The sequence below is a fragment of the Cupressus sempervirens genome, chromosome 11 (genome assembly GCF_028749045.1).
Source record: "Cupressus sempervirens isolate cs-2001-9-10 chromosome 11, ASM2874904v1, whole genome shotgun sequence".
Lineage (NCBI taxonomy): Eukaryota > Viridiplantae > Streptophyta > Pinopsida > Cupressales > Cupressaceae > Cupressus > Cupressus sempervirens.
Genome location: NC_143128.1, coordinates 594,609,880 through 594,626,517, shown reverse-complemented (window position 1 = coordinate 594,626,517; position 16,638 = coordinate 594,609,880). Strand labels below are relative to the sequence as shown.

Here is a 16,638-nt window from a genome sequence, read left to right as displayed (position 1 = left end):
TTATCATTTTTATATCCTAGGTAGTGGTCAACTCTCAGTTTGCTTCTTTTCTATGTTTTTCCGTGATAGTTTGCAATCTTGAACCTAACATTGATGGAAAAATAGTAGATGGTTTCTTCACAAGTGTGTTCACCTACATCATTCTGAACAAAATGGTGCAAAAAATATAACTGAACACACACCCCTTGTTTGATATCTGTAAAAGTTTTAGAAGCACTAAGCAAAACTCATGTCTTTATGAGTCCAGATATTTTTATGCAAGTGCTTCTATAATAAAGATGTAATTGCAATGAAAATATGACATTGAAGATCTATCATTGTACTCCGCGCTAAATGGTACGATTGCATGAATCCAAATCAACATAACATACTGTGTTTCCTGATTTGTTTATTTCTTTGCATTTTATGAGTATTTTGAGTGGATTACGAGGATCAGACCACTGAATATCTGTCGTGGTATTGAATTTTAGTTTCTGTACACACATGCGCGGGCATATAATTGCGGATAAATTCAGTGACAATTAACCCATGCTTAAAAGAGTTTGGATCAACGAATTAGTCAGCATTAGCCTATCTGATATACCTTAATTGCTAAACAAAGCCCGTACAATACTTTATTATCTAAACATCTTATGTCGATTAGAGAAATATAGAGATGCCATACATTGCTTCATTGAGTTCTGATGAATGTACACCAAACAGTTAATAAATAGGAACCATTACAATCTTATGTAGCTGTTCACAGAAACTGTCTACAGCAATGCAGTATGAGTCATAAATTTCACAACCAAAGCAATTTGTCTAATAATCATTCTATCGGATCTAACTTTTTGGATCCATGAACTTTTAACAGTCATATAGGATGAGTATTCCCTAGTCAAAAAGTGATGGGTTCCATTGCTTGCTCCCTGGATCAAGCTAATGCTGCTATTCTAAAATCTGTGATGAGCCAGAACAAATGTCATAATGGGTACATATCAACAGCAGATCCCAAACAAAGCCCTAGGCACAGACATGGATCAAAAGTATTCATCTAAAATCGGAATGCAACAATTAGAAACACTACAAGGGAACAACTTCAATACTCAGTACCATACAAACAGAATCAGTGTCATATGAATGTTTCATTTTTTCATCTTATTTATTGATATCGTGTACAAGTTTACTGAAACAGATCTAGACAGTCACTGCATAGACATTTGCATCCAGGATATCTATAACATATTTTTCTCAAAGATTAAAAACATGGATTTGACTGGATTTCTCCCACCAGCACAAATTTCAACTTCAATACTCAGTACCCTACAAAGTATAGTGAGTACCATACAAAAGTTTTTTCTTTTTTTACCTTTCTTTATTGATATCATTTACAAATTTACTGAAAAGGAACTAAACAGTCCCTACATAGATATGTGCAGCCAGGATCTCAGTGACGTATTTTTCTCAAAGATTAAACATGACTTTGATTGCATTTCCCCCACCAGCACTAGTTTCAAAGGCTTCTTCCACTTCCGTTTGTGAAAAGCCAAATCGATGGGTGATCAAAGGTTTCACATCCACCTTTCCAGTTCTCAAGAATTCAAGACACAGAGGCCATGTGTTTTTGTAGCGGAAGACACCAACAACATCTACTTCCCTGTAATGAGGATAAGAACATCACAAAATATTAACTCAAATATATCTTTTGAAAGCTGCCAAAGCTAACATACAATTCACTGGTGATTCTAAATAAAACAATCAGTAAAGCACATCTACTTCCTGGCAACAAGAACACAAAATTTTAAGCTATACAAATATCTTGGAGAGAGCCAAAGCTAACAGAAAAACTTACTAGTGATTGTAAATGAAACAATAAATAAGATCTCCAGAATGTAATTTTAGGAAGACAATACCTTGCAGCAGCAGGAGTGAGTGGTACACTCATTTGAATATGACCCATTCCAATGAGGCATACCTTACCACCAGAACAAGTAGCCTTTAGTGATGTGGTCATGGTTTTTTCAAAGCCAGCACAATCAAATGTTACATGTATGTTTGCTCCCATTAAATGTTGTATCTGACTCACTTCTTCTTCGATATCCTAAAAAACAACCAGCGAGTTGGTAACAAGATGAAATTACCATATAGGCAGCAGCCGCCAAACACGAAAAATTTCAAAATTACAAAAACTCCTGGAGAATTATATACCTCCGCTTTCATGGAGACAAGAACAGTACCATCAGCTCCCAATGTTCTAGCCACGGATAAACGTTGTTCATCCACATCGGCAATAATTATGCGTGGCGCTCCAAATGCACGTGCAGATAACATCGTAACAAGACCAATAGGACCAGCCCCCATAATCAAGATGTTGGTTTCAGCACATACAGAACCACGTCGACAAGCATGAACTGCAACACTCAATGGCTCACACATTGCACCTTCCTCTAGACTTACATTGTCTGGCAGCTTGAAACACAAATTTGCAGGATGTACAACCTGGAATCGATAATGGGACAAGAAAATTAATGGTGTTAGCGTTAGCCATGCATCCAAAAGCAGGATAGTACTTCAAAGAAGCATATTGAAGATATATATCCTGTCTCACCAAGATGATACATGCAAGAAAAGAACACAAAAACCTAAGTCACAGGAACAAAATTTGAATTTAAGCGAATTTTTAATCTTTCAAACATCATCCGAATTTTTTATGATATTTAATATAATATTATTTTTCAATATAATATTCTTTCATTTAAAAAAAAAAAGACTTATTTAGTTTAATTATTTAGCAATGTCAAACTACCTTGACAATTTTGTAGATATATTATTTATATTTAAAATTAAATAAATTTATATAAGGTAAAATTGTTGTCGATTTTTTTTTCCGAATTTTTACCCTTGCCAAATTTCATTCAAATATTTTGATTGCCCAATTCAAGTTCAAATTCGAACCTTGTGACTTAGAAGTAACTATTCTCATCAGGATATCAACTTATACTAACCAAAAAGATGCTCCTTAATTGAGAGACCTAAATGTGCTAGAATACAGATTAAGCAATACTACAGCAAGATTTTTATGATGCCCAGAAAAATATTTTATAGTCCTTAAGTTCTTGGAAGAAAGCATTATTATATTTTGATTCCCTAGTTAGGATATTCTGCTATAGATTGTTCTAGTCAAAACCTAAGATTTGAAGAATTCCATGAATCATAATTTATCTTGGCAAGTTAATTAGATGTATTAGTCATAGCCAAATTTTTATGTTAGGTCAAGTTTCATTGAATAGAGGTTGTGCTAAAAAGAGCTATTGGCACTGACGGGGTCTCTCATGACAGAACCACTTCATAGCCTAATCAAATGATCAGGGCATGTTCAAATTTGAATTCAATCATGAGAGAATACACTTAATTAGTGATTGATACCAATATCTACATGGAGAAACATCCTTGACTTCTATCATTATTAGAAAAAAAAGATTGAAAACAATTAACAACGAGGAGAATCTCACCTAATCACACAAGCTATTCTACACTGCCCTCATATCAATGCTCCCTAAACATGTCATTCTACAAAATTCAAATTGAAGAATGATTCCACAATTATTTACAACAAAAGTCTATACCAACATAGCAAATGACATCTACATATAACAATTGAAATATATCCCCCACTCACTGCCAAAATTATGACACAATTAATTCACTGCCAAAATGCCCATGTGATTGTATTTGTTCAAAGTATCTATTGATCTGTAGCTCATAAAAATTTAACAAGGTGTAACATGATGTACCACAAAAATCCAACTCTTATACATGTAATTCATTATTGTCAGAGTATAATTGATAACTACAGTCAAAAGTATAATCAATATCTATAGACAGAGCATAACCAACTACTCTAGTTTGAATATAATCTATAATTGTAGCACGGTGCAGAGACTCATTAACAAAGGAAATTGAGGTAAACTTAGGAAAATTTAAACTGATGTTAGTCTAATTAGATTTTAACAAATTTTAATTAGAAATGCATTTTTTTTGAAAAAGTCAATGAGGAGATGCATCTAGTGAGTTAATAAATGAGTAAATGAAACAAACAAGTTGAGTTTAAATATATTTAAATAAAAATAGGGAACAAAATGGCATCCTCATTTGGAATGCTAATGGTTGGTAGCCATAACCTGGTAAATAGAAAATTATCTTTGGACAACTATAAATAAATAAAAGTACAACATCAAAATGGTCTAGATCTTCCTCTTTCCCTTCCCAACAACTCTAGTAAAAATGATTGGACAGATAGGAAGTCTAGTCCTAAAAGTTTGTTGTGCCTATACCTAAATCCCTTTGCACAACTATTGTTACTCGACTTATGCTATCAAGCACAACAATATACATTTTATACAAACTACATCATTCCCCCCCCCCCAAAAAAAACAAAATCCATCTACCAAAGAAGTATACATCAAGTAATATCCAAGAAGACTAAAGACAAGAGTGTAGATAATGACTTGTAATGCACAAACTCAAAACTACAATGTACTCCAAAAATGAGTTAATCAGATATCTAACTATAGGGGAACCTATGAAGAAACAAGAATATACATTCATTGGTAAATGGGGATTTGGGGATAACACCCTAGCAACGTCAAGTGACAATGCCCCCAAAAGGGTCAAGGGGTTTCCCCTAGGCGTGCTCCCTGTCATGGTGTAAGGCAAAGTCAAGGGGCAATGCCTCCACCACCAAGACCAAATTAACACCTTGAGAACCATACAACACTCTAGGTGCACAACATTTTCTTGAATTTTTAAGATGCTCTAGATCCCTACAAATCACCTTTCTTTTCCTTGAAACTCGTGTTTTTCCCCACAACAACACTTGGCAACTTTAGAAATATAAAATGAGCTTCATATGGGCTTTCAGTCCCCCTTAGCAAACTGTGGCCAATATTTAAACAACTTATCACTGGTTTATCAGTGATAAGTTGTAATTTAAATCACAACTAATCAATGATAAAATCAGCAATAAGGTTGTGTCATTTATTGCCAATATATTTGTGATATTTTAATCTATGAGTATAATAATAATAGTCAAGAACTCAAAAACTCTCAATGTACCTTTAATTTTAGTTATATCAACATGAAATACTGTTGCAATAAATTGCTCTATCTCCATACTCTCATTCATGTTAAAGAAATTAGTAAAGTCTATTTTTTTCTCACCTTCAGCAACAATCTTTGTCCCACCTTAAATCAACTTTTCCCATCCTCTATCAATTTCCATAATACTCATCAGTAAATCACCCTTCTCAACTTCTTGGTTAGTTTTAGTAAAATAAACATGTTCATGCTTCTTACCATCTATGCCATCTACTAAACAAACCCTCGCATTGCTGCATACTTTTTCCATTACTCCTTGCAATGGCTTCAACTTCTGTTTCACTCCATCTTTTGTCAATGAGTATGTATTAGCATACCCATCATGCACTACTCTCCTATCAGTTGTCAAGGCCTCCTTAACAGAACATGACAAACATTCATAAGCATAATATCACACATTACCTCATCATAATACTTTCCAATATTGAGTTTTACCAAGCTTTGTTTGACCAAAACTTTCATGGCATCTTGTAACCAAACTATCATATATGGATATGGGTGCTTCCTCCTCTCTAGCTGTAATTTATTCACCATCTCTTTGGAAACCAAAAATTTTGTGCTTCCACCATCAATGATAACATTACTAGACACCTAATGATGAGAACCTTGCTCCCCTGCCTGAATCTTGTTTGGAAGAACATGGACATGAAATATGTGAGGATCAATATAGCTAGAGAAAAAATTGATCACATGGTTAAGGAAGTGAAGCCTAGCTTGGTTGATCTCAGTGAACTTATTAATCCCTCAATGTTGATTCTTAGTGATTCCAGCAAAGAGGTGAATATGGATGTGCTCAACAATGCCCATAACAACATGCTGGATAACTTTAGGTCCATCAAACGACTGGTCCATGGAATCAATGATTTCAAGGATAGAATGATGGCATTGGGAGGCAAAGTTAATTCTCAAAAGGACATTATTGTTGACAAGGAGACCCCTGGTATGGGATCCTTAACTGATATGGTGGTTTTCTACAGGTCGGAGGCTAAAATCCTAGAGTTGGACAAGGTAAATAGAATAGAGGACTCCCTGAATGGTATTGCTAACTAGATTTACAGTATTCTTAAGGTGTCTAATGAACACATTAAGATTCTCTTAAGCAAGCTAGAGAATTCACCTGTAGAGAAGGCCATCATCAAAGTTCCTGATGACCAAGGTGCTGCTGCTGATAGTAAAGATGGGCCAGGGAAGAGGACCAAGTACCAAAAGTATGGCTTCTATTGGTTCTACTAAGACTATGCAACTCAAAGATGTTGTGGGCAAGATGAACCAGATAGAAATACAAGCTGCAGAGCTCCTCAAGAATATGAGCTAATGCCCTCTTTGGTCTCTCTGGTGTTTTTTGTTCCTTGGGTTTCCTGTTCTTCTTTGCTTTCCTTATGTTGTTGTCTTTTTTCTTTTTGTGGCTTGCCTTTGTTCAGTTGTTGGCTAGTATGGTTTTGTTTCTGCTAGTTCCTATGGGCTGAAAGGTTAAATCTTTCTGATGCAATGTATAGGGTTTCAGGGGCCCTTCAAAACATGTTTTCTTAATCAAAGCATTACATACTATGTCTTAACACTTGCATCTCGTTCTAAACAGATTCTTTGTTTGAACTGATTCATTCAACAAATTCTCCTAGTGACTTAACACTTTCATTTTCAGCATCCTCTAATTGTGAAGATTCAACTTCCTCATTAACATTGGCAACTCTTGCTTTGCTTTCATTTCTCCTTTTTACATTTCCACATGTACATTCATATGCTTTGTGCCCTCCTCCTCCATGTTTAGAACAAGTTATCTTGTAGTTTCTTCTTCCAAACTCTATACCTAATCTTCCTCTTCCTCTAGAATATTGAGCACAGGGGTATCAAACATCTTACCTTCAAGTTTTATCATTGCGATGCTCTTTATTTTTTTGGTTTTTCAGATCTAAATCCTTATTCCCAATCTCCACATGATCTTCCCTATTTCTTTGTCATGTCCAAAATACGTAAATTTTTTTTAACACTTGAAAAAAATGGGTCCTGAAAAATTTGTTCATCCTTAAAACAAATAGTCATGTCTTTTGTATGGGGAATGGATTAATCCCTTCTTTTGAAAAGAGCATATAATAAAGATCCTTTAAATATTCTTATTTTGATTTATTAAAATATTATATAATTAAATAAAAAGAAGAGAAAACAAAAGAAATTTATTAAAACAAATATCCTAAATATCCTAATCCTATCCTAAAAGACCCAACTACTAAACTTTATGCTTTTAATTCTCACCACCCTTGGCGCAGGCATAATTGACTTGGTATGCATTTAAGTTTGGACATGGAAGGGGGTCTTGGTTTAAAAAATGATGTGACAAGGGCTTTAAAACCCCTCATTTCTCCCCATGCGAATTTTGCTCAACAACAAATGTGTTGGCCTTGGAATCACGTGCAATCCCCACTTATTGGCAGTTTAAAAACTTGTGCAGTTAAAGTGCACAAGCATAGGGATAGGGTACGTGGGGTAGGTTGGTAGTAGTTAGTTTGAGGGAAGTTAAGGTTAGTGTTATTTTATTTTAGTATTTTTAAATTAGTATAATTAATGTTAGATTTTATTAGTGTTCCAAAGTTTGAATTTGGTAATTTTTTTTAAAATTAGATAATGTTATTGCATTAAGTTAGTAAAAGGTTAAGTTAGTTAGTTAGTTAAAGTTAGTTGTAGTTAATGTTTTCTTTTGAAATTAGATTTTATTAAATTCTCTTAATAAGGGTTTAGTTAGTAAGTTATAAATTGTTAATGGTAAGTAGTATTAATAAAGTTTGGTTTTTTTTTTTGGGATGTAAGTTAGATAGTTAATGTTTTTTTGAAATAGATTTTAGTTATTTGTTAAGTTAAAGTTAATTAAAGTAAAAGTAATTAGTATGTTTATTTATTTATTTATTAGTATATCTTAATATTATAATTTATTTTAGTTTTAGTTAATGTAGTTAGTATTCATTTTTATATAATATGATTTTAGTAAATCTTTTTAAATTAAATAATGTTAAATGTTAGTAAGGTTAGTAGTGTTTAAGTTTGATAGTATTTAGAGTTATGTTATGTTAAAAATTTTATATTAAAATGTTTAAATTAGTTTATTTAATTACATTAAAGGTTGGAGTTAGATATTTTAAATTGTTACGTTGTTTTATCTTATTAAAGATAATATTAGTGATTAGTATTTTAGGATTATAATTTCTTTTAGATCATTTTAAAAATTTATAGTTAGGATTTATGGTTAAAAGTTAAAGTGGTAAGTTTCAGGTTAGTTGTAAATATATTTGATGTTAAGATGGGTAAGTTTTAATTTTTTTTTTGTGTTGTATTAAATTAGTTAGTAGTTATTTTAATTAAAAGATGTTAGTAGACTAGTAAGGTATATTTTACTACTATAGTTAATTATTTTGTTTAAATTTAATATTTTGATTAGTAAAAATTGGAATTAAATAATTACTAAAGTAATTTAATTATGTTGATAATTAGTATTTTGCTTAATTAATATTATAATTGTTAAGCTAATTATATTTTAAAATTAATTCTATTTGTAATTCATATTTACCAGTAGGTTTAGTGCAATTGTTCTTTTACGTATAGAATTTTTAAAAGTAAATAAAAATAATATATTGTTTTAGATTAACTCAATTGAATTAAAACATATATTATTTTTATCATGTAAGATTCAATTTTGTATTATTAGTAATGTTTTTTCTTTAAAAAACATTTACATGTGTCTTTGCCCCATATTTTGAGCATGACATTCTTTTCTTCTCAGCTTCTTCCTCTTTCCTTGTTCTCAAATCTCTTGTTCAATCTTTCTTCAATCTCCAAGGCAAACTAGTATACATCTTCCATCGTGACAATTCTCACCAAAGCCATCTCTTCTTGTATACTTGGCTTAAACACCCATTAATGTAACAGTCTACTGTCTCTTCGTTGGACTTTGATTGACCAGTCCTAATCAAAATCCCATAGAAGTCCTGTATATTCTTTCACTATTTTTCCTCCTTGTCTAACACTCAAATTCTTCTTTAACAAGCCTAATTCATAGTCTAGTAAGTTAAATTGTCATTTCATTTCAATCATTCGATTTTGATTTGTAATCTTGTCTTTACCTCTTCTTCCTCGTTCTAATTGCACCTCTCTATCTTGACAATATCCTCACCAAAGGATCATTCAAAGCGGCCGCTGCTGTTTCACCATTTGCATCATTGTCATTTTCTGTAGCTTCATCGTCTTCACCCTCACATTCTCTCCTTTGAGGAAAACCTCTTCTAATTTATTCTTGTAATGCTTCGACTTGCCTTTTCAAGGCTCTGAAATCTTCAACATGAACAGCATCAGGAGGATTTCTACCTCCACTTCTAACTCATCCTCTACCCCAACCACGCGTGGCCCCTCTTGCATACATTTTTCACAGCACCCACAAGCTAAATCCAGGTGCAAACTGCCTCTCTCACATGATCTGCCTGCACACTCAAAATCAACCCACTTTCATAATGATAACACTGATGTAAGAACAAAATCAGCCTCCTACCTGCAACTTCAAAAATCAACAGAGACTCTATTCTTCCACAATGTGGCCATCGTTAAAAGAAAATTAAACTATATATCAACCAAATGCAACATAAAAGCTGCAGCTTTGACTAGTGTTCTTCTGCATCTTTTCCATATGAACACTGCTCAACAGCTGAAAATCCCAATCCTCTGTTCTCAAGAGTTAAAACAAACCCAACTTCCCTCTTTGCCATAAAGAGCCTAGGCTCTCCAGGCAATTATACCTCTAATTTTGCCTCTGTCAAAGCTTCACACAGCTCCCTACAATAAATCCTTGCCACACTTTTTTGTTCTTTTCTCTACTACGCAGGTCTTCCTCCTGCGCTCTTTCTGTTGCCTCGTTTCTTGCTCTCCTATGCAGCCCCTATCATACTATCCCAGGCCTCTTCTTTCCTCGCTGTACCCTCTTCTCTTGCCTTTCAATGCAGCCTCCTCCACTCACACCGCCAGCTCCTCCTTCCAATCCTAGGTAGCCCTTTTTCCCTAATACCAACCATACATTTCTTACTTTTCCTTTAGCCACTTCCCCTACCTCCACTTCCTTTTCATTAACGAAATCTGCAATCTTTTCATTTATTTTAGAGGATTTTAATCCTCACAAGATGGTGCCCAATACGGAATTCAGCACCATCCAGCAAGACGTCAAAAAGCTCTTATAAACTTGGAAAACAAAGGAATCCTCTCCTTTAAAAAGAAATAAACAATTTCACCATCAAAAGTTCAGATTTTGATACATTTTAAATATTCCTTCTATCTCTTTTGAGGATGAGAATTAATGCTCCATAATAGTCACAATTTCCCCTTCAGTTCTATTTCAATGCTTACCCCTTCTGCACATGGATGCCCCTGCATCATACTTAGGCTATAATATTATATTATAATGGAAATGTAGTCTCAACTTCTGGATTTGATTGTATAGAATTTTTTTATCATTGAAGTTTTGGATCAAACTACATGATCTATCATCAGGATGCCAGAAAGCAAAATGGATTAAACTATAATGCCATTTACAAACAATAATTTTTCGACCATTACAAAAACTCTATGAACACTGACAAAGTTACCTGAAGACCACAAAATGTGAATTAAGGGTACAACTGCATAATTAGACATGATTAATTTAAACTCGTGCTGCTCCAGTGCGTTCATTTCTGAAATGACTTGGGATCTATATACCCAAAACCAAAGAAGCAGTACATCTTTCAAGTATAAACAAGGGAACACCAACTGTGAATTTTCAGGGATGGGATTAATTGAACTTTCCTTTTTTCAATGATTTTATTTCTGATCTATATAATAAGAGTCTGTCATAAAAACTTGTGATAGATTTAGTATTTATCTAAAACGGAAGAAGCAATGCAGCCATAAAACTAAATTAAATAGACTTCTCGCGGAGAGACAAAAAAAAGAAGTGGGGAATAAACAAACCTGATTGGCCAAGGAACCATGCACTGGAGGTGTTGCAAAAAACTTCATGTCTGGACACAAATTATAAGAACCCTCTCTGCAGTAATTGCACCGCCAGCATGAAACTCCAGGCTCCAGAGCAACTCGATCACCAGCAACCAGATGTTTCACTTCACTACCCACTTCTTCGATAACTCCTGCACATTCATGCCCGATCACCATGGGTTCTTTCACAATGAAATCGGCCATCCGGAGATGCTGCAACCAAATCAGTATTACATTTTACTATTAATATTTGTAAACTATAATGTTGGTTAAAAAGCGAAAATAAACTACAGAAGCCATAAACATCAAAAAAATCCTTCTGCAAGCAATCTAATTTTACGATGAATGCTCATAAACAAGTGAGAACTTATATCAAATATGTTTGGAGCATATCTACTTCATTCTTGGACTCTACCCAAGCAGCTAAGCTGCATAAAACTGCTACAATAACTAGTTGCTAAAACTGGTTCATTCTTGGACTTCACCTATGTAACTGAGCTGCCAAACAATACTTCCACAACCGGCTATTCAAACATTTTCATTCTTGGACTCGATCGCAATCATAAACTAAATAAGAGCATTGGCATTGAAAAGAAAAATCTCTTAAACTTCTTTCCAACACGAAAATAGGCCATCACAGAGATTTTCATATACGCTTATACAGTGAAGTAAGGATATAAATTATCACAATCAATACTTATATAAAGCCCTTCCTTCTTTTACATTGCTTTTCTCAATTGAAATCTCTCAATCATATAGTCTGTGTGATCTTACAACAAAATTTTGACAATCTAACTTGCTCTCTCCGGATGCACAAACCCAACTCAGAATGAAATGAATTATATTTAGTTATGACCGTTTGACCCCACTAGAATGCAATCAATATTTGATTACTGCTAAAAAAAATTAAAAAATTCACAAGCAATATCGACGAACTCAATATTGTCATGGGTACTAAATCTATTCCGAATAAACTCATTTAAAGTTGATGGGTCCTAAAAAATACCAACCTTGAGAAAGTGTACATCACTGCCACAGATACCCACAGCCTTCATGCGGACTCTTGCATCATGAGGACCTGCAGAAACACCACCCAAATCTATGTCATTAATTACCAAGAACTGTAGAAAATTTTGGATCTTATCACAAAGGAGAATCTGAGAATTAAATTACCAAGGGGAGGAAGTTTAAAGGGCTGAATGCGGAGAGTATTGATCCCACACAGCCAGGCAGCCATATTCTCTGTAACTTCTTCTCCATTTCGACCCTCCGTCTCAGACTTGCCTCCCTTGCCCATCAAATCTGTAACCTGAAGAAAGAACTATTCTTGTAACGGAAAAATCCTTCGAGGGTAGATTTTCTTTTCTAAACACCAGTGAATGCGTCAGTAAGAAACAAGAAGCAGAGATATATAGGATAAATAATCTACGGATATGGAAGAATATGTGGGATCAACATCCGTAACAAATAAATATCTTTTGATTGAAGATAAGGTCGAATTTTAAAATACAGCCGCATTGGACATACGAGAAGGCCCGATTGCCACTCGACAAGTTTTTCTCATTTTGATGTGTGTGGCAGCTTATGCTTGTTGTTTAGCACACCTTATGCCCACAGCTTTATGAGAAAGTGTCTTTACAAAGTGGTAGCTGCATAGTTTACTCTCATGGCTCCCATGTATGGTGGAAGAGTGAGTAGGATGGAATTTTTGGTATGAATTTAAGCCGTGGAATTCAAATCGTCTTGGAAATGAAAGAGAAGTACAGTCGATAGGGATGGAGATGGTATGGAGACTTTCTAACCTTCCAACCGAACCACGAAAAGTCAAAATTACAAGAGCATTTTATATATTTAGTGGACAAATCAATAGTTAGGGATTTCACTCATATTTAATTTTTCAAAGTTAAAACATGATAATTAAAAGTATACTAATAAATGGATGTAGTTATCTTCCATCCAAATTGTATATTTGATCAGTTTTCAAAAAATCGAAAATAATATGGATTTTTCTTAAAATTTTCTCGTTTAATCATCATGATCTGCATAGTTTGTAGTCAAAAACAACAAAAAATTTGGAAAAAAAATCACTACGTTTTCATTTGGAAAAAAGAAGAAGTTTGGCTTTGTTTTGTCTTTAGTACATTTTGGATGGAGATTAGCCTATCCCATAATGAATTTCATATATACTAATAGTTAATAGAAAGAAACCATATCATTCATGCTATTTAGATTTTCATAAGACTCCTCTAAAAGTGCATTAGTAATGAGGACATGAAAGTCCACATTCAATTTTTTTCACATTTAGTCGTAAGGAGAAATACAATGCCTAAATCATAGGATTAGAGATCTAGAACATAAAATCACTAGTATCAATAAACAAGAAATGATGAATGGATAGGGTTATAAAAGCCTTTTACACTTTGTAATTAGAAAACTCAATTTAAGCGTAATCTTAGTAGTAGGTTCAAATAAAAGATAAACTCATTCCAAAATAAAGTTACAAACCTCTAAAAGTGGATGGTTCCCAAATTTATGAGTTATGGGTGTTTTACATTTCACCATTTTCAAGTACAATCTCATATATCTTGCATAGCAATAAGATCAAAGCCTAACTAAATCTACAGTAGACAACATGAAAGTAAAATTGATTTGATCATAAGATTTGGATCCAAACTAAAAAATAATAACACATAAGATTAACCAGTGCCAAGAAGAGGAAACAAAGTCACACAAGAAGCATTTTGCATTGCAACACTAAACATGTTTTGTGCTATCACCTGGTAATAACAAGATCATCAAATCCTAGCAAACAACCATTCCTAGAAATCCATCTAAAAACATAAAAATCTCACTACATTTATAAAAGCAATTATCTTGCTCCTTGAGTAATAGGCAATTACAAACACAATTCAATGTAATGAATGTGCATCAGAACTTGAATAGTCCTTGGTTATTAGGTTTTAAAAAGGTATTACATCTCAACATGGTAACAGTTACAAGATAGAAAACATTCATGAAGCACAGTTCAAAACATAGAAATTTTGCAAGCTGATGGCTAGCAAAAATATACTTCACCCTCGTATAATACTAAATATAATTCTATATGTAAAGCTTTTGTTTTCTTTGCAAACACTTAGAAGTTGAAACCTTTTACAAAAAAGAAGAAGTAGAATAGATAGAAGAATGGGACTTGAAATTGAATCTTGATTTGACACTTGGCACCCTCCTCTTATTTTGATCAACAACTAGAACCTACATCTACCTCCCTCTTCTTTCTTCAAATAGAGAAATATGCACCTCCTCTTTGAATTGCATTATTTTATCTATATGTTTTCAATTGAAAAGATTCACTTCATTTTATATTTTCATTCCACCTCATACCTTCCCTTAGAAACATACGTGATGAAAGAATAGTTAGCGATCACACACATATTCTCCTCATGACAATAAACTTGACATGAACATTTGCATGTTTTTCCCACTTAATCATTTAGATAGTGAAAATAGTATTACTATTGTGTAAACAAATTATCTAGTAAAAAATCCACTTTATAATATACCTTATTTTCTGCATATCTTGGCCTTTATTTATGTCATGTATTTGATCTATGGAGAAATAATATCCATCTCTCATGTTGTAGTTTTCATATTTTTTGTTGAGTGACTTTCACATTGGTGAAAATGAATATTTGTAGTTGTGCGATATGGTTTATTAGTGAGAGATAAACTCTCAAAAAAATAAAAATTCTACTCTATATGTGAAAATATTTTGTGATTACAATTTTAGCTCTTGTAATGTAATTCCCTTTTAAATTCCATTTGTCACACATGAATGTTTTTCATAATTTTTGTTGAGTGACTTTCACGTTGGTGAAAATGAATATTTGTAGTTGTGCAATATGCTTTATTAGTGAGATATAAACTCTCAAAAAAATAAAAATTCTACTCTATATGTGAAAATATTTTGTGATTACAATTTTATCTCTTGTAAAGTAATTTCCTTTTAAATTCCATTTGTCACACATGAATGTCGCGAGCCGAAATTCTAGAAATTTTCTAGCACTGTACATATGGTTTATCCCTTTTTCATATCATCTATCGTTGATGGCTTCATTTCCATTTCCACATTTCACTAATTGAATCCTTGTTAACATTGCATCCACATATGAGCATCCTTGCACTATTTTTAGAATAAAATTAAATTTGATAGAGTCATTATAATGAAAATCCACAATCCCATCCCATGATTAATATAGGAAAATAGTAGAAATAATTGCCTTATTTAACGTAGTCCTTGCAAACTAGTTGGGATCAAAGTTGCTCACATTTAGTAACATTATGATTGTAGCCATAATAGCCTACATGTTCTGATTTAGAACGGAAAAAAATCTTCCTTGATGCTTTAAAATATTCAAATTCACCTTCACAATGATAGATCTACCCTCGAGTAGTTTATGATAAAAAGACATAATATCAATCAAAGCATGAGATTTGTGGAAGTGATGAGAAGTGTCCTCAATCTATTACCCTCCACCTTTCACCATTCCTTGTTGACACAAGGAGGGAATGAATAGCTAGGTCCTAAGGCACACCTAACTATCCAAACCCCTTGCTGAGTAAACACAACGAAAGCAAACACACAGAGAACAACACCAAGGAGGGAGGGAGAGAGAGAGAGAGAGAGAGAGAGAGAGAGAGAGAGAGAGAGAGAGAGAGAGAGAGAGAGAGAGCGAGAGTAAATGCTTTTATCGATTCATGAAATTATTAGCATACATGCCTAGATGTAAGGCCTTCTAGGTTATGACTTGTTACAAAATACAACTTCAAGATCCATGATCTAGCTTAAAATTTTCTTTTTCAGAAACATCTGCTCTAAACTCTCTAAGTTCTCTCTAACCTAAACCAAATACCTCTACTTATACTTGCCAAAACGGCTTACAAAAGATTCTAGTTCATTACCAAGTAGAAAGGTCATACTTAAAATGGTCTACACACATCCTAAGACAAGATCCTATCATTAAATTCATGATCCAAATTAAATGCATAAGTTGACTCAGACTAAGAAGCAATCAAAGACAAAATTGGTCAAAGAAGGAACTAAGTATCAACAAATATCAAGTTCACTTGGTACATGAAGAAACACTCGGTCAACACTAGAATTCAGTCAACATTAGAACTCAGTTAACACTGGAAATTGGTTAACACTCAAATTTGGTTAATGTTGCTTGCTTAATATTGCAAACTTGGTGATAACTACCAGAATGAAAAAAATGAGTAGGATTTCAAGGCAACCCAGGATGCTCCTGCATCACTTGCACCCTCAAAAATATCCATACACCAATATTTTTTAGCCAACAACATCATTGTCATTATATTTCTCGACCCCAACTCTAAGCATGTAGTTTCAAAGGTCACAAATGTTGTCCATTAGAAAAAAATCCCATTCTTTCTATTAATTTGTCGATTCTTTCAAAAGTGTACTAATAAGAATGTCTAGTT

At 33.5% G+C, this 16,638-nt stretch overlaps 1 protein-coding gene across 1 annotated transcript; it reads right to left on the bottom strand.

Annotated features, from left to right (window-relative positions):
- Window positions 1-1,111: 1,111 nt before the first annotated feature.
- Window positions 1,112-12,520, bottom strand: LOC149531065 (sorbitol dehydrogenase-like). Its single transcript, XM_089808631.1, has 6 exons — window positions 12,313-12,520; window positions 12,150-12,217; window positions 11,116-11,352; window positions 2,188-2,478; window positions 1,893-2,080; window positions 1,112-1,636 (listed from the first exon to the last, which is right to left on the bottom strand). The coding sequence occupies exons 1-6, from the start codon at window positions 12,434-12,436 to the stop codon at window positions 1,444-1,446; spliced, it is 1,101 nt and encodes a 366-aa protein (XP_089664757.1). The 5' UTR covers window positions 12,437-12,520; the 3' UTR covers window positions 1,112-1,443.
- Between the last annotated feature and the right edge of the window lie 4,118 nt (window positions 12,521-16,638).

Coding starts and splice junctions, on each gene's coding strand:
- LOC149531065 (XM_089808631.1), bottom strand. CDS start 12,436: ATGGGCAAGGGAGGCAAGTCTGAGACGGAGGGTCGAAATGGAGAAGAA. Junction 12,218..12,312: donor CTTTAAACTTCCTCCCCTTG/GTAATTTAATTC, acceptor GTGTTTCTGCAG/GTCCTCATGATGCAAGAGTC. Junction 2,081..2,187: donor TTGTCTCCATGAAAGCGGAG/GTATATAATTCT, acceptor GTTGTTTTTTAG/GATATCGAAGAAGAAGTGAG.